The sequence below is a fragment of the Halictus rubicundus genome, chromosome 13, assembly GCF_050948215.1.
Source record: "Halictus rubicundus isolate RS-2024b chromosome 13, iyHalRubi1_principal, whole genome shotgun sequence".
NCBI lineage: Eukaryota > Metazoa > Arthropoda > Insecta > Hymenoptera > Halictidae > Halictus > Halictus rubicundus.
The window spans coordinates 5,811,329-5,829,579 of record NC_135161.1 but is presented as its reverse complement, the minus strand read 5'-3'; the positions used below and the strand labels follow the sequence as shown (position 1 = coordinate 5,829,579).

Here is an 18,251-nt window from a genome sequence, read left to right as displayed (position 1 = left end):
AGCGACACGTTAGTAATGTTAGAAGAGAAAATTCAACATTATTTTCCTTCTTTAAATATTCAGAATTATGACTCGAAACCCATTCTTAGGTAATGTTAGTGCTGAAAATCTCAAACAGTCCTTCTTCGAAGACTATAAGAACTCATACAAATAAAATTAAGCTTTGATGAGAAAGATACACCCGTGTTTTGCATAAAAATATCTTCAGAGTTCCCAAATATATCAAAGATAGCCGTACAGGTATTATTACCTTTCTCTACACCCTATTTGTTATAAATGAAATTAAGCCTCATCCGTGCCTTATTTCACGAACCGTATATCTGGTCCCTCGGTGTCAAATTGACACAGCGGTAAAAAATCGATGAAATAACAAGGTAAACAGTTATTTTTCGATATTTTCTTTTTCTTTTTTATTCAAATTGATGAGTTAACATTTACATCTTAGGTTTTTCACAACTTTCGCATAACATAAAGCAATGTGCGGGACATACTGCTTGTTTACAAGAATCACAACGGGCACTATGTACAACTTATTTCGGGAAAACTGTGTCAAACTGACACGAGGGACGGATGAGGGTTAAAGGAAAAAAGAGAGAGAGACTATACTCTCTTTGGAAGAAGAACTTAGAGTGGCCTTATCTAATATTCGTCTACGAATAAAGAAATTGTGTGAGCAACATCACAATCGTACAATCGTATCGTATTTCTTTTCGTATTAGAAAATTTCTCAGTATATGTCAATATTATAAATATTTTATATTCAGTGATATTTTTAAAATAAATAACAAACAATAACAACTATCAAGAGGTGTTGTCATTTCACGTAAATAAAAATTTTCGTCTTCACCTTATGGTGTGCCGCGAAAACTTAACTTATTACATAGTTCTAAAGTGTATCGCGAACTCAAAAAGGTTGGGAAACACTGCTTTAAACAATAAGATTATAATTTGATGTAGTTCATTATACATAATATATTAAAATATATACTTTTAATATTTTCTGCGGATAATATATGTACAATCGTAGAGTCAAAATATTTACAAAGTAACTGCACCCTGAAAAACAGTATAATCGTCGCAATACGCTAATTATGTAGGTGTCAGTAAAAAAAAAAGGGATAGAAAAAAAATGGTAAGGATTCGCGAAAAATAAATTAATAAGGTTTGCTTAAGACATAATAATTACTATTACAATTAACGATAGTAATACAAACATCAATTTTACCGTGTTCCTTCGTTTTCTTTCTTTCTTTTTCATATATATCTCGTCGTATAAAATAAAGTATTAATGTCTTGGCTATATCTATCCACTGTCACGCGACAAATATATTTTCTGAGGTAAATCGTGTAAATCTAAATTATAAATGTTGTGTAATAGGTACTGAGGTTAAGTTAAAATTAAGTAATATAAGGTTGTTCCCACCGCGTACAATCGTGGTGGCGATTATGGAGGTATATTTACTTGACTAGAGTCGCCGTACGATCTATAATTAATACTTTATTATGTCCATGTATGGCCAATACTATTGAATCGTTTCGTCTTGAAACGCTATTGCAAATGAAATGAAGTGAATGACTACACTCTCCCTTTGCTATCCGATGAAGCTACCAAGAGATTTGTATGAAAATATTCAGAAATTTTTCCTGCACAAATGAAAAATGCTATAGACGGTACTTCTAACGCACTTAATTGAAATATTGCTTAGTGTGATAGAATGTATAGAAGTAGATATGCATCATGAGAACCTACTAATAAAATACTTTGTTTCTTTTATATGAAGACTTCATATGACAAATGAATATTTTCTATATATTTTCTATATATGTATACAAAAGAAAAGAAAAATCTATTGTTGAAATAGCCAATAAATAGTCAATTCCAGGTATTTCTCTTTTATACAAATCGTTATACTCTAACATGAGATTTACAATACTTGTTCCTGCCATCTGCAGTCTACAGATAAGATGTTTATTGCTTTGTACTTCAATACTGCAATTATATTAATCCGTTCATTTAGAAGTTAATTGAACACTTAGCACGGCGACTCTATTATCTGCTTTTCCGTATTTTTTCCTCATCGTTTTCTACGAAGTCTACAACTTATCACATCCACACACAGTTAGTTGAAAAACGTTACGGTACACGAACCGTTTCATTGATGTAAAAAATCATTATTGGTTTCTTAGAAATTCGATAAACGGTTTATCAAAATGGAAGATACTATTTTTTATACAAAGTACAAAACGAATGAAAAAGTTCCCGGTAAAAAGTATCAATGGCAGTCGAAGCGTTGCTGCACTTAAATATAGTACATCGTTATGTTACTAAGAATAAAATGATCAAAAGTGTTTATTACACCTATATTCATTCACTTCCCTTACAAAATCTATAAAAATCAATCGTTAAGATTCGTATACAGTAAAAAAAAGCATGTAATTTTCTTTAAAGAGATAGAGCATAATATTCGCCGCAAGTATTCGTCGCTATATTAATTATCTTTTTCTCCATCATCTATCAACGCTTTTGAACTATCATTTTCTTCTTTTTTTTTCTTCTCTTTTATCCATAAAAACAATAATACCTTTCTCCTTAGAATTATTAAAATTCCGTTAATATTATAAAATTGTACAAGCTTAATAATTAACATATACATACAGTGCGAAAGATATTTCTTTTGCTTTTGAGGAGAGTTCAATGCCAAAGGAAAACAAATTCATGAGCGATCAATGTTAATTAGTTGCCTACCGATTATATTATCAATTCTCGTTTCCCCCATTCAACTCTAAGAAGAGTAACAAATACTTTCAACAAATATAAAAGTATACCACTATATGTCAGTAACGTAAAATGTAACAGGTTCATGTTAAATACGATAACAAATGGAAAACAAATCGTTTAAATAAAAAATCACAGAACAAGCAAATTCTATCTGTGAAAATGTATACTTTGCAACAAATCAAATTTGTTGTGTTTTAATGTCAAGAATAAATAGCTGTCGCGTTGTATGAAATGAGATTCAAATAATAATAAAAAAAAAACGTGATCGTACTATATATAACAAATTTTATACACGAAGTGCAAGTAAAATTACCTTCTGTTTTTTTTTCTTTTCTTTTTCCTTCTTTCTTTCTCTTTTTTTCTTCAAATCAATCAGATCTTGTAACTATTTCACTCTCGAAGTCTTGTTATTATAATCTAGTAATGTTGAGTTCGAATAAAACATAAGTGTGAATCATAATTTATGCTTAAGAAAGTATAGTTGCTGTATGTGTGTGTTTGTTTGTTTGTTCCATATAAAAAATCTGTATTAATAGTAACATGTCTTTAACGTAAGGCAGAATTATTTTCTTTTTCTTTTGTAGAACTGATATCAAATTATAATATTTAACAAATTATTTCGTATAAAGATGTAGAAATCTGTACAATAAATATAATATGGTAAAAATCTCTAGCATGTGCAGACTGATTTAATTCTATGAAGTCTGTTTCGAGACGGACCATTTCGACAACTGTTCAGAGAGCGTAGAACATGTTTGAAACATCTACAGTTCGACACTTTCTGGAACAGTTGTTGAAAAGATCCATCTCGAGACGGAACACTATCTTTACATGATTTCATACTGTGCTTGTAGTGACTACGTTATTGCATGATTCAGTGTAATGTAATCATTTTGGGTACTACTGAACGTGTAAAATGTAATAAATAACAATTAATGGAGGTACAATAATAACATGACATATCTACGTCTCACTCTAAAAGATATAGCTTATTTCTATCAGGTACTGTGTTGGGTTTCATTTCTGTCATGGTAACATGCACCAGTCTGGAATATGTTTTGTAGTTTCGTTTCGTTCTTCCCTTTGTATGGTGTAGTTAACTTTAAATGTCTTGTACAACGTAAGATTTGTCTTTGTCATACGTAAACCGACGACGTGAACAGGAAAAAATATTTAGAATGTAACTGCTGATATAGTATCCAATTACTCTTTGTCCGCGGTTTCAATATATGCATCTTTTAAAACTATACGGTCTTCTCGTCGAAGTTTTGTACATGGTGCTAAAAAATTTAGAATTTCTCCCTTCGAAAACTCTAAACTTATTTTTTCCTGCTCCCCCTATATGTTGCAGTAGTCTATAATACAATGGTTAAAAGAAAAAGAAACGTTTTTCTTTTTTGAAAAAGAAAAAAGAATGTTTTCTTGTTCATTTCGATTTGGCTAATGGAAAACGCAAGAGTGTGGAATGATCAATACTATTGCTTTTTTCGAAAGCAATGCATATCGTGAAATAACTTAGGCCATACCTGTACCTGAATATTATCATTAATTTTGTCCTCCTTAGCGTAAAAGGAATGCATTATTTACTTATCTTTCGCTATCATTCGAAAAACATGATACTCCTATCTTATAAACATATTCACATGTTAATGGTTAATCTTATTTACAGAAGCATCAAGAAACTTCTTCCCGTCCCGCTATCTCATTCTTAATTTCATAGTCCACCCTTTCATGGGTATGAATTTTCTCTTTCTCTCTCTCTCTCTCTCTCTCTCTCTCTCTCCCGCGCGCGCGTGTGTGAGCAAGTTAGCTAATGAATATTAAGTATCATTCGCATGATTTAGCCGTAGCACAGTACCGTTCCTAACACAGCATGAAATCTAAGAATCGCTAGATTTCTTGCTGAATCGTTAATACAGGAATACTTCTTTTTCTCAGTGTTCTCAATAGACAGAACTTGCTCGAGAATATTATTTACAATAGCCTGTGTTTGTTTGTTTGTTTGTTTGCGTGTGTGTTCAGATTTTACGCACTTATCCGTACGATCCTATTTTATTTACATTACTTACTAGAATGTATCAGTATTTTTCTCATTTACAAACTGTACCATACTCAATTCGTAAAGTGTAGTAACTTGCATTGCTTCTACTTCCTCGAGAATTTCATTCTTGTTACTTTTAACCCACGCGTACACACACAGACACACACACCCGCACTCACGTGCGCGAGTGCATGTGTATGTGTTCGTATACGCATTATGTACACGTCGATTCGATTCGAGCCGAGCCGAGCCACGGGAAAAATGGTTGTATCCTACCTGTTGCCACAGTAACAGAGGAAGAAAGTGTGAATACTGAATCGTATCGACCGCGGCAGCTTTCATCCATTTGGTCCCAGCGCTGGAACAGATATACACATAGACTTCGACAAGGATGTATCTCCGTCCGGACATCCCGAGTTGTTGTTTAAACTGCTACTGCTACTGCCTAAAGTACAATTGACGATCGTGAGCTGCGTGCCCTCCAAATCTGGCTCCGGCTCGTGCTCCGACGTCTGTTTAACGAAGTCCTTTGTTTTGTACTGCAACACGCGAAACAAGCACATCTCGGTATCAATAAAACAATTCTCTTGTCGATACTTCTATCTTCTAATCGCTATACTCGTACCTGTGAACTTTTTGTTACTTGAATATCCTTAGGCTCGCCATTTACATCCCATGACGTCAGCAAAGGTTCCTTCGCGCAGGATTCAACAATCCCATTGGATTTCCCACCCTGTAGCAACGAACGAATTAGTTTTCTGTACTCTCGTACTCAAGACAGAGAAATAGAACTGACTTCCGTGACGTACCTTTGTATCTAAATGCGGATTCGTCGCGATCGGAGACGATGGGCAAAGAACAGCAAGTTCGATTTCATTGGGAGTCACCCTAGCATTCATCTGTTGGCTCACCGACGTAGAGGATTCGTCCACGCAACACCTGTTTCCATTTCGTACCAACGAACGCCCCCCCTTCATTGCCTGCGCATTGTCTCTCAAGATACGAGCATTTTCCCACTTCCTTCGACAATACATGCTGCACAGGCAGATCGTGATAAATCCAATGCTTATGCTTGCGCCAAGAATCACACCTAAACGTAACATGTTTCGAAATTGTAGCACCAATGCTCGAGTAACGGTAAATAGATTCGGTGAAACTGCAGAACAACATTTTTGGATATGTTGCAGAACAAAGGAATTGCATTCCTACCATAAAAAGGAGAAAGTTGTCCAAAATATTGAGATTTATAACATATCAAAATATTATTGAAATCAAAGGGTAGATAGCAGATTCTGCAGGTTCACCATAGATTGTTTTAGCGAATTGATCGCTTACCAAGGCTCTGATCTGGCTTTATGTTCTGTGGCGGTTTTTGTTCATCTGGCGGATTAGGTACTTTCGACTGACCACCACTGGTAATAATATTGATAGGATCAGAAGGTTTACCGTAACCCGCTTTCGTCGAAGCCCGGACCATAACGAAATATCGTTTGCCCGGAGTCAATTCCAGTAAAATCGCCGATGTTTTGTTACCAGGTACCGTCATGTTTTTCCACATGGTCTTCGAATCGATTAAATCCATGGTGTATATGACAAAATAATTTTGTATTATACCATTTATATTGCTCGGTTCTTTCCACGCGATTCGAACTTTTGTATTGTTCACCAAAAACCATTGTACCTCCTCCACCTTTCCAGGAACTAAAAGGATCGAGTTATTAATCTTCTGATTGGTTTTCTGATTTTCTGAAAGTGTAGTACTTACTGTCCTCGTTCGTATAACATTCGATAGCTTCGCTGTAGAAACTGCCTTGGCTTGTGTTGGTGCGAATAGCTCTTACTTTAAATTGATATAACGTAAATGGTTTCAGTTTATCGACGCGCACCTTCGTAGAGTTTCTAAAATATGATAATTGTTTTAGATACGATGGATTTCAATTGAAGTAACAAACATGGAGTAATTATACGTACAATATGATACACTTGGGACCATCTAAATTTGCGGTATGAATCGGCTGGTAGCACAGCTCGAAAGAATCTACTTGTTGCGCGTCGTTCGATGACCATGTTACATTTATGGAAGTAGGCGAAACAGGAATAGCTTCCAAGGCCATCGGCAGATTACCTAAATTAAAGATGAAAGTGTTTTAATTGTGCATGCAACAATTGTACTGCTTTCTCTGACGAATTTCCCAACTCACTTGCATCCAATGGAACAGTTTCTATCTGCTTTGTCAGGCAACTGGTCGCTTTGCCAGAGCTTATCATACACAAGCCCACCGTATATGAAACATTTACATCTGAACAGAAAAATGAAATAATTTGATCCTTTCTCTACAAAGTACAAAATAAACTTCACCGCGAATGATGCTTACCAAGATTAGTAAATACGTGTTCAGTAATATTTTGTGGTAAAAAAATATTTTCGAATTTCTGTCCATTTTGATTTTCACAATAGATTTGCCAAAGATCAAATTCTGATTTAATTTTATCATTTTCTTTAATATTTATTTTCCATTTCACCTGCGAACCGAATCGAGGAAATTTTACATAACAACAGGCAGTATACAACAATGAATATATACAGACTGTATAATGCATAATTTGGAGAACGTACACGAACCTTCACAATCGAAGAATTTATAAGCGATACTTGCATATCCACAACGTTTTTGATAACAATTGATTCCGCGGTTGGCATAGTCACAGTCGTCCACTCCAACTGCGACTCGCTCATATTAGGCCAGCCTAAATTTGTTTTTGCTAGTACTCGTATATCGTATTGTGCACCAGGTATTAGATCTACCGGAATATGAATAATTCAGTCAGATTTAATCGCGCGTTCATAAATCGTTGTCTGTATTACTGAACAATGAAAAATAAGTGGGGTGTATACCAGAAAGTGCATAAGATTCAACGCTAGCAGGTAAAGGAAGAACACGAGAAGATGGATGTTCATGCCGTCTGCACTGTAATTTGTATTGTACGACGATACCACGAGCTTCCTTCTTAGCGAGCGGTTCCCATGATACATTTAATTTTGTACTACTAATTATATTCACTTTTACTTTTGGTACACTTATAGGAACTGCGTAAAGAGACAGCGCTTTTAATATTCTTTCCACGCGAATATAAATATAAAAGAACAAAGGGGACTCGACATACCACTTGGAGCTGTAGAACACAAAATGGTGGCTGATTGGTCACTGGGACCATTATTGTTCCACACTCGTATGTAGAAGGAGTAATTAGTAAACGGTTCGAGAAGCTTCGTCACTTCCACCGATGTAGAGTTGCCGGGTTCGGGTGGTGAAACTTCTTCCTTTCCCCCTTCTGTATCAAATAGAATATATGTGGGAATATACACATTATACACGATATCTGATTGCGCGATCAATATTCTTATTCGTTTGATTCATTCTTTCTGAATCCTTTCGCTCACCTACGGGACTGTAATGGACGGTATAAGCTGTAATACTGGTGTACGGTAGAGACTTTGGTGGATCCCAGGAAATAAAAATTTTAACAGGTGATACAGCATGACATTTCAGAGAGGTAGGTGCAGCAGGACTATTACGAGATGTGTTCACTTGAAGCCGACCTGCGGCCCAAATTTCGCCAGCTGAGTTCACAGCAACGCATTGATAAATACCCGAATCTGAAGGAACCGTTGCTGATATTGCTAACTCCGTTTTATTATGTTCTTTTATATATGTAGTCCTACGTCCTGTGAAAGTGTTTATACATTAGATCGTGGCTCGAGTTTAAAAAGTATGAATTCAATGATATATATATGTAGTCATGATATACCGTTCATTGTAATATTTAGCGAGTCTTTCAGCCAATATATTGTCGGCACAGGCAATCCCTGTGCCTGACACTCGAATCGCGCGGTTCTTCCATTTGGACACACTTGGCTTTTAGGCGTTTTCAAGAACGTCGGTGGTACCAAAATATCCACCGTAATATTCTAAAATCAGTTTTATACAACAGTTATTATTATTATGATTATAGCTACTGGAACGAACTCGTTTTGTTACGCGCTTCCGCGACGAACCTGAATCTCCAAACTGTTTGTAACAATTTTCGTAGAACATTGATAAACTCCTGCATCGGATACGCTCACGTTTACCAATGACAATATACTAATTCCGATACTAGAATTAAGCAAAATGCGAGGTTGTGCAACATTTTGAGTATCTGAAATAGATGTTATAAAATCGATTTATGAAATCGTGAAGATATTGGATAAAAGGAACACGTGGGTACAAATAAGTTACCAGTGTAGCGAGGAATAAATGTCCACGTCATAAGCGGAGATGGATATCCAGATGCAGCGCATGCTAAACTAAGACTTGTTCCATTTAGCAACCAATGATTATACGAAACTTGCGGAAACAACAACGGCAGCGTATGCGATCCATTACCCTCTGGCCGAGAGATAACGGTTAATTTTGCCTCTTTACTCTTTTTGGTTTTCTTTAGGAATTCATTATTTACTATGCATCTAGAAATAGAAATGTACATTTTATATATTCTCGATTCTAATTTGCAGATTAATCTGTATAACGAGATATATACACACCTATATGAACCAGCATCTGATAACTTCGTTGCTTTTATGTACAGAACACCTGGTGGTATCATAAAATACCTACTACTATAAAACAAATGAAAGTATAAAGTAAATGCGTCATTAGTGTATAGAGTAAATTTGTTGACTAGTTATAAGTGTTTCTTACTTTGAGTTATTATGGTTGGGCAACAATTTTTCTCCATTATGCTGCCATGTGATATTAGGAGGAAAAGGAACGCTATCTATTAAGCAAGATAGTCTTGCTACCTCACCTTCGTGTACAGTTATGTTTTCGGGTGATTCTTTAAATATATGGGCAAGTTCTGGAAAGTAGAAATACAATTGTAATCGTATTGGCGTTAATAAACAATCTGTAATAAAATAATGAACAAGGATTATACCAGCTATTTGTATAAATGTAGGAGATGATCGTAGAAGTCCTAAATTAGTCTGTGCTACACAACGGTATTCGTCTTTAATATAATCCCTAAAGTTAACTGTGGTATTGTTTTTTTCTTTAAATTTCTGCACCATCTACAACAAGAATACAGCCAAGAATAGCAATGAAAATGAATTCTCTTCTGTAGACGCATCGATTAATTAGTACTCGTGAAAACATACCTTGTGTAAGTGAAGAGAGCCATTCCGTAGAAGCGTACAACGTGCAATACCACACGGCGGTGCCGATACCCCATTGTGTAGCCAAGATACATTCTGATTTGAACCAGCTATACAACTAAGTATAATTCCTTTTTTCCCTAATATCACATGACCACTCGGTTGAATTTCTAATGTTACGCCAGAACCTTTGGTTGGACTAGTATTGAAGCTTTCTGGTTTCGAAATGTTTATGTTGTGTAAACCGGCTCCAATTTCTTTGACACCTGAAATTAGAGGATCGCAATTTCGCACATGCATTAAGCAACTCAAAATCTGTGTTCTTAATTAAAACGTTTACACAGATTGGCAAGTGACGTTTTCTCGTTTCGCGAATGTACGCGTATATCGAAATACACGTGTAATAGAAAGAAACGGGCACGGGTGTACCCGTAAGCAGAAATCTACGTGCACTCGAGTATTAAAAGTTAGAGGCACACGAATCGGAGACTCGTATGCATTTACTATGTACACGTGTATTTACATACGCATGACGAAACAGGGTGCTCTACTTGAAACACGCGTAGAACCGTAAAAACGCAACGGCCGATGGTTGCGCAGGAACAACCACGGAAAATCATTCGAAACCATGCGATACAGAATCCTCGTGATCATTTAACGGCACGCGTGTCCGGCAGATTAGAATTTTCAAACGAATCGTCGACAAGAGAGCGTAAGAATTCGAGATAAAAGTTAGCAACGACAGAAACGTTAGCGCGTGGTCCAGCATGTATCGGTTTGGTTTGGCGAACATAAACAGATTAGATAGGAGGAGAGGAGGGAGACGCACCTGCGACACAAGCGGGCTTTAGCACTTCTGTAAACAAGATGCTCAGTAAAAGTACTCGCGCCGCCATATATTCACGCTCATTGGCACTGGTTTCACTGATAAATCTCGACCGAAACACGCCGTCGATTCGGTAGACTTTTCCGCGAAATTGGTCGCCGCATGTTTGACATCGGCTGCAAGAGTTTTCGGCCGTTCCGTGCGCCGAACTCTTACCCCCCTTCGAGGTTCGCCTCGGCTTCTCACATCGTCCCTGTGCGAGACAGTTGTATATCGTCACCGAGATCTCGAGGACGTCGACAATACCGAGAACTGCACGGCCGTCGCGAATGATACTCGATTAGCTTCGTTCGCATTAGCACGCGATTCGTTCGTTTCTTGCCATCTTCTCGACCACTGCTACCACCACGATTCGTGACAGGATACACGGCCACTCGATAGAATGTTTTGTTAGACGACGCGCGAACGCCCTCCATCGAGATGCCTCCGTACCAAATCACAGACCTTTTAGAACCTGCGCGCGCCGCTAGATGGACTACACTCGGTCATAGACAATGCAAGCGTTCCAGGTAGAGTCGAAACTCCCGCACCAAATCACGGACCTTTTGGAACCTGCGCGCGCCGCTAGATGGACTGGTCATAGACAATGCGAGCGTTCTTCGCGGAGTCGAAACTCCCGTAATAATATTCAGTTCACAATACTGCGCATGCGCTCCTTGGAATCCTATAATGCCATGTTCACGCACGGTATTTGCTTCACCAATAAAATTATAATATTCTATTACATGCAATGTGTCCTCTTGTAAAATATGAAAAATATATTGTCACAGAAGAGTTAGAAGTTCTTCGAATATCATGCTATGCGTTAGAATTATAAATAACGATATGTGGAAAATTAATTTGATTATAAAATATCATGATCGTCTCATCTCTAATAACAGAGCATTCTATGCTGTCAGCAATTGCATGTATATAGTAAACTGTGTGTCAAAGTAGAATGGAAACAAATGGAAACGAACTTGCAGGTTATTTGACATTTATATACTGAGTTTCACCGACACTGTTACTAAATATCAACAGTACAATATACCATACACAAGGTTATAATACAAAACACTATTTTGGAAGCAACATGACGTCGTTCTTAACTGACGTGCTGATCACAGCAGGTGCGTACTCAAAATATCGTAGGGCATGCAAACCTGCACAAATATACAAAATTTCCCGCGAAAATATTTGAAGACAACACTCGAAATTGTCATCGTAACACTGTACTATTTTCTCCGATTTGTAACATTTTCAATTTATCGTCGAGCAGGTAAATTAGAGACGATGAATTTGAATGAAAAGATCGCCGAAATACAAAAGGAAATGACAAAATTGAAGTATGACGTGCAAAGCTTTATGGATGATAATTATCTCGAATTCACATCGAAACTCACGAAGGATCAGCATTTAGTTTCGAAAGGAGAAAAGCTTCTCGAAGAATTGAACGAATTGCAAAAAAGGATTGACGACCAGGTACTACGCGAAAAATTCTTGAAGGCGAGTTATCGGAAATTTTTATTAATTTTGTTGTTGTTCAAGGTGAAAATAGAGCTCTCGGGTTCCACGAAAGAGCTGAAGACTCTCTCGCAGGCGTTGAAGGAATCCAACATGATGCTGCAGCTCTCTAATCAGCTGTTAACTATACATAAATGCATAAAGTTCGTCAAGAATTCCGTAGAGGAGAAACGCTATGTCGACGCGGCCAACACGCTGTGTCAAATGCAGACGATATTGTACAATCCCCAAAGCGATCTCCGCGATCTCGACATGTTCACAGCGATCGAGGAAGAGCATTTAAACCTGTACACTTCGTTCCTGGCCAACACGTCCTCGTTACTGCGCGAACGGATCTGTTGGACCGGCGTCGAAGACAAAGATCCGAATGTGATCACGTTGAGCGTCAAAGACGAATTCGACGACATGCAAGAGCTGATTCAGGGATTGCATTGCATTGACAATCTCTCTAGTTACCAGCATAAATTTGCGATCACCCTCATGGACCACGTAATCAACCCCATTATCAACGACGATTGTTCCGTTTACGTGGCCAACGAGAGAGTATTCACCATTGAAATCCTGAACAAGAAAAAATCCCCAAGCTACAAGAGTGTGCTGCACAATCTCGAATTGTTGTTCAAATTTCTTCATCAACATTTCAACGTGATCACGCACGACGAGGAAACGTTCCTAAAGGAGATAAAGCCGCACCTGCTAGACAAATTGTCGGCGTCCCTAACGACTAATTGCATCTCGCGAATCGTTCCCACGTCCAGCGCCGAGTTGAAAAACTTCACCCCCATTGTCCAGGCAATCTACGATTTTCAGTATTTCTTGGTCGACATCGGTACATTTGTGACGATATGGCTTACTGCTAGACGGTTTTCGGACATGTAATACTTTGTATTATTGCAGGATTCATAACGTCGGAGGAGCTGTTCTTGACGGAGTACACGAAGAATATCGACAAACTTTTCATCGAGAGAATCTGTCAGGATTTGTTGGCAAAAGCGCGGAACATTATGAAGAAAGATTTGCACGATTGTATCACGTACGAACCACAGGTTGAGTTCTTTTCGCTGAAATTCCATTATTCGAATTCTACAAATGATTAATGGGCACAATCAATGTTTCAGGAACCGCTAGAGCTTTCCGAAGACGCGTGCGATTACGACGATATGAAAATAGATGCGAAATTAAGCGATAAAACGTTTCAACTTCCTAGATGCCAGATAAGGTAATGGAATTGATGGGGTTTCGAATAATATTGAGATTTAACGAGTAAATGTTCCTCTTAGTAAAAGCGCAAAGGAGACATTGGATATTGCGAGAAGCATCCTAGACGAAGCATGTAGCAGTCCAGATTCTTGCGCACTTCGATTATTCTACACGTGCAGAAACGTTTTCGAAATGTACTCGGGACTGGTACCGGAACATCACCGGAAGTTCTTGGAAACGATACCTCAACAAGTCGGTGAGAACTTGATGGCCTTGTTACATACTAACAAGTTGTGAATGCTTTAATTAATCATCCATATATATCTTTTAATCAGCCGTATTCCATAATAATTGTATGTATCTCGCTCATCATCTTCTCACACTGGGACACGAATACAGGGACAAGCTACCAGAGTCTCTAAAAAGTTACAATCTAGCTTTCGCCGATCAAATATTGGTACTAAGGGATGTAGGATCAACGTACTTCTTAGAACACATGAAATACCAACGAAATATTATCTTTGATATCCTCAAAGAATCGGGTTAGTAAAAATCGAATGGTAATTGCCAATTACTTTAACGATGTCTAATGAAAATATTTTTGACTAGGTTTGTCAGCATTGGGGCAGAGTCCGGAGCTGCAACCTAACACGGAACGTGCACTCAGACAGTGCATTCGACAACTGGAGTTATTGAAAACAGTTTGGCTAGATGTTTTACCTGTAAATATATATTGTAGAGCTGTAGGTCAGTCTCTCTTTTTCTCTCTTTCCGTTATCTTAATGGGATTGGAACAAATGTTATGACGCTTCTTTTTTAATTAATCGTCATTTCAGGATGCATCATGAACTCTATGGTTGAAGACCTTATAATTAGAATCGTATCCGTTGAAGACATTCCTGCTGATGTTGCGACCGATTTGGGAACATTATTCAATATGATAGTTAAACGTGCACCAATGATATTTCCGGTACGTTTCTATATTATAGAAAAAAACGTATATGAACAAGTACACGAAAAGTTTTTATTAAAAATTACAGTGAGGATGTAATTATTAATAATTTGGCCTCGAAACAAATTCCATCAGCTGTTCCTGTAAAATTAAACTGGAACAATATTATTCCTTTTTTTTTAATGATATCTTTAACAAAAGTTATGCTCTGTGTTTTAGGAGCCTCAAAAGATTCATCAACACGTAAGGAAATGGGAAAAGTTTTTAGAACTGATCAAAGTGCTTGGTGCTTCACTGAAAGAAATCGAAGTTAGATGGGGAGGCGGTAAAGGACCGCTAGCGCGTAAATTTACGGCTTCTCAAGTGAAACAATTGATTAGGGCGTTATTCCAAAATACTGAACGCCGATCTAATTTGTTAGCTTCTATAAAATAATACTAGGTAATTTATGTTCTATGTAACTAAATCAATCTTATGCATTTATTGTTAAGCAAACTGTAATCATTATGTTTTATAATATTGTATTATTAATACAGTACGATCCCTTTTACTTACGATTCATTTTCACCAACGACTCATTCGACCAACTTTACATTGTAATACTTACGTTGCGCAATTCCTCCGTGCTTTATCGAAGATTGCCAAATAATTTCGATTATTCGTTTATAGCGAGATTAAAAGATTATCGTTTGAAATTGTCTGGAAATCTAGAGACGATTGTCCAGTGATACAAAATTTTGAATACCATCGCAACGATTACTCACGTTTCGTACTTATTGCGAAGAACTTCGAAATTCTACCTAATCGTCGAAGAAAGAAACCAGTAAAGTAGTATTAACTTTAAGAAAGTAGACAAGCAGGCAGGCAGGCAGGGTGGCGGGCAGTAGTGAGAGCAAATCATTTAATAGATTTCCAATTCCACATCATTTACAGCAATGGCAAACATTATTACCATAATTTCAATTATTTTTCATTCGAGAATCCACAGTGACAAATGCTCAAGATTTCCAAATGCAATACTATCTCTGCACATATATTTCAAGGCCATACTTTAGATCATATGCAGCGAATTAATTTTGCAGCTCTTTAATCCTGTTTTGACGTATAAAAATCCTTTAAGGCAAAGCTGCACAATTAAGTATTTATATACGAGCATGTAGTGTGCATTTGGCTAAAATTGCGCAAATTCTCTTTGCTTTACCTCACCTTATTAAACGTTAAGTACATCTATGATAGATGATGTAAAAGTATCGACCATATATTAGAACCCCCTTTAAAGCATGTGAAAAGTCCAAAGAAAAAAGAAGAAACAGAAAGGGCTAAGTTACAGAAGAACCTTATCGCATATTTCCTTCTTTTTTTTTCCTTCAACCAAACAAAAAAAGAAAGGAGAAAAACACAAAAGAAGTATAAAAAAATACATATAAAAAAACTTATGAAAGATTACAGAATATATAATATTCCTTTTTTCAAATTCAAAGAATGCAAAACGCTATAAAATAAGTTTAGACTAAGATCGTATGGCTTGCTGATTCAAATCCTTTTTCATAATTTGTTTCATCTTTCTTTCATTCATTGTATATAAAGTTCGTAATAACACGTCTCTATGATTAATGAGTAATGTTCTGAAAATGATTACAAACTGTGGAACTAAAATTATACTATATAAATGGTATTGCACAACTTAATTCTGCAATGGTAGTTCTTGTCTATATACAGGTCGCTGCGTAGATTGGATAGAAATGTAGTCATCAGGGCGGGTAGCTGATTGGCCCGCGGTTCAGATTGGCAATGCAGTGTAGATCTTTTATGTGCATTCACGAAGATGACGATGACTGTGAACATGGAAGTGCAAAACAGGATGTCACATTACTTTCGCCTCTATTTGGCGGATAACTCTCATTGATTGAGAGCCTATTTATAATTGCATAATACATCTGTACATGCAATAAATTCGTTCAGCATAAATTGCTGACTCTAGTGTCATGCAACAAATGATTTTTTTTTTTTGTGTTTGTATTTTCTCACGCACTAATGACCATAGGTCCGAGTGAATGTAAAAAATAAAGTATACATATGTATATAATATATATATATACACATACACATATATATACATATATACATATATGTTGAATTACTTGTTCAGGAAATTCCTTAATGTAATTTTGGATTTTTGTATCAGCTCACAATATCTATCTGCCAAACAGTGTCAATGGAATAAGTTACCTATACCAGGCTAAAATCTTTGCATTTTTGAAAAATATATTCAGACGATTTTCAAAGAAACAGATTACTGGTTGCCTGTTATCGATAATACAAGCAAATTAATAATTGCTTTTGTGTATAGTTTTGGTCTTTGTTCGCTGAGTGAAACAGTTTCACTAGGCTCGTGTAAGTATAGCATATAATGTAAAATCATTTTACAAGGACTGGTATCAGTAGTACCTGCCACGACCAGCCGGAGAACGACTTCGATACCTCGATGTGCCAGTGCCTTTGTTGGTATAATAATCAGCGTTGGTTTCTCCGCTATTATAGACATCTTGCGCGTATCCCTCTCGTGTGACATACCCACTCGCACGATTGGTCATATAATCTTCGCCGTAGTAGTCTCTACCTCTACTTCCACCACCCTTGCCTGCATAGTAATTCCCGTAATCTGGGTACGCGTTATTGCCTCTGTAACTGAGTGCAGTGGAGACCGCAGACCCGTAGCCCCTATTAGAGGCACCTCGATTTCCTCTGAATCCTCCCATACCACCCCTGCTTCCACCGCGACCTCTACCTCGTGAGATTTCGACTCTCAACTTGGCACCCATAATTTCTGTGCCGTTCATACTGCTACACGCGAGTTCCGCCTCGTTCATATTTAAAAACTCAATAAAGGCAAACCCTGGCGGGTTGAACGCGACCCAAACTTTGTTCAGCTTCCCATATTTCTCAAACTCTGTCTGTAGATCCTCCTTCTTGATGCTCTCATTCAGGCCGCCGACGTACACTCGTGTATACCCTTCCGGTGTCATTTTTTCTTGCCTAAAAAATTGTACTCGAATATTATACAAATAAGAATGCGCATCGAGAGAAATCACAGAAGGGGGGGGGGATACGCAAATAAACCGAAGACGACGCACGAACGTTCAACGCGACAGTCTTACAATTATTTTCATGTGAAAATGATTGGCTGAACAACAGTCGCGATAAAATAATCACTTTCTTTTTTTTTTTGGCTGTGCCTCGCAATTTGGACGAGAGACCTGGAAACGCACAGGAAAATCAAGCACTTGCGCGCCAATCATTTCAGAAACGGTTATTGCTTGTAGAACGGTTTACTTACTTGTATTTCACGTCTCGTTCGAATATCCTGCGTCTAGGTGAAGTATTTCAGAGATATTTTCGAAGAAAAAGGATATCCAGTGCACCGTCAGTACGACAGAATCGATAGGTGAGGATCAACCGGGGTTCACACTGCACAGAACTACATCCGACGACTTGGCGTCTCCAACCCAGACGCCAAAAGCTCGTACGGTCTACTCTAAAAAAGTTTTTCGTGTTCGTAAAATATTACGAGCAAAAAATTTTGTTCTATTTGAAACGTCATTCGACTAATTATTCGGTGACCACTAAGAAAGGAGAACAATAAAGATTGTTTCGAAGCAGAATCAAAGAGCAATTATTTAATTCTGGCCGGACGTA

The 18,251-nt window shown here is 37.3% G+C and overlaps 3 protein-coding genes across 3 annotated transcripts; 1 reads left to right on the top strand and 2 right to left on the bottom strand.

Moving 5' to 3' along the window:
• Positions 1-395: 395 nt before the first annotated feature.
• Positions 396-11,287, bottom strand: LOC143360722 (protogenin B). Its single transcript, XM_076799827.1, has 20 exons — positions 10,844-11,287; positions 10,018-10,280; positions 9,798-9,930; positions 9,563-9,719; positions 9,406-9,480; positions 9,101-9,327; positions 8,878-9,020; positions 8,631-8,790; positions 8,263-8,547; positions 7,986-8,153; positions 7,717-7,908; positions 7,444-7,622; positions 7,196-7,343; positions 7,022-7,120; positions 6,792-6,945; positions 6,586-6,719; positions 6,156-6,521; positions 5,630-5,910; positions 5,446-5,553; positions 396-5,359 (listed from the first exon to the last, which is right to left on the bottom strand). The coding sequence occupies exons 1-20, from the start codon at positions 10,908-10,910 to the stop codon at positions 5,159-5,161; spliced, it is 3,540 nt and encodes a 1,179-aa protein (XP_076655942.1). The 5' UTR covers positions 10,911-11,287; the 3' UTR covers positions 396-5,158.
• Positions 11,288-11,744: 457 nt separating this feature from the next.
• Zw10 (Zeste-white 10 kinetochore protein) lies at positions 11,745-15,105 on the top strand. Its single transcript, XM_076799694.1, has 10 exons — positions 11,745-12,009; positions 12,159-12,361; positions 12,428-13,232; positions 13,301-13,449; positions 13,522-13,622; positions 13,684-13,859; positions 13,939-14,145; positions 14,213-14,350; positions 14,440-14,573; positions 14,775-15,105. Exons 1-10 carry the CDS (start codon positions 11,973-11,975, stop codon positions 14,988-14,990), a joined length of 2,166 nt encoding a protein of 721 aa, XP_076655809.1. The 5' UTR covers positions 11,745-11,972; the 3' UTR covers positions 14,991-15,105.
• A 337-nt stretch (positions 15,106-15,442) lies between these two features.
• On the bottom strand, positions 15,443-18,059 carry Rsf1 (Repressor splicing factor 1). The gene is made up of 3 exons (XM_076799695.1): positions 17,893-18,059; positions 17,004-17,591; positions 15,443-16,390 (listed from the first exon to the last, which is right to left on the bottom strand). The coding sequence occupies exons 2-3, from the start codon at positions 17,579-17,581 to the stop codon at positions 16,363-16,365; spliced, it is 606 nt and encodes a 201-aa protein (XP_076655810.1). The 5' UTR covers positions 17,582-17,591; positions 17,893-18,059; the 3' UTR covers positions 15,443-16,362.
• Between the last annotated feature and the right edge of the window lie 192 nt (positions 18,060-18,251).

Coding starts and splice junctions, on each gene's coding strand:
- Zw10 (XM_076799694.1), top strand. CDS start 11,973: ATGACGTCGTTCTTAACTGACGTGCTGATCACAGCAG. Junction 12,362..12,427: donor AAAAAAGGATTGACGACCAG/GTACTACGCGAA, acceptor TTGTTGTTCAAG/GTGAAAATAGAGCTCTCGGG. Junction 13,623..13,683: donor CTTCCTAGATGCCAGATAAG/GTAATGGAATTG, acceptor TGTTCCTCTTAG/TAAAAGCGCAAAGGAGACAT.
- LOC143360722 (XM_076799827.1), bottom strand. CDS start 10,910: ATGGCGGCGCGAGTACTTTTACTGAGCATCTTGTTTACAGAAGTGCTA. Junction 7,909..7,985: donor GTGTTCTACAGCTCCAAGTG/GTATGTCGAGTC, acceptor CTCTTTACGCAG/TTCCTATAAGTGTACCAAAA. Junction 7,623..7,716: donor TGAATCTTATGCACTTTCTG/GTATACACCCCA, acceptor ATATTCCGGTAG/ATCTAATACCTGGTGCACAA.
- Rsf1 (XM_076799695.1), bottom strand. CDS start 17,581: ATGACACCGGAAGGGTATACACGAGTGTACGTCGGCGGCCTGAATGAG. Junction 16,391..17,003: donor TCTCCGGCTGGTCGTGGCAG/GTACTACTGATA, acceptor CCATGTTCACAG/TCATCGTCATCTTCGTGAAT.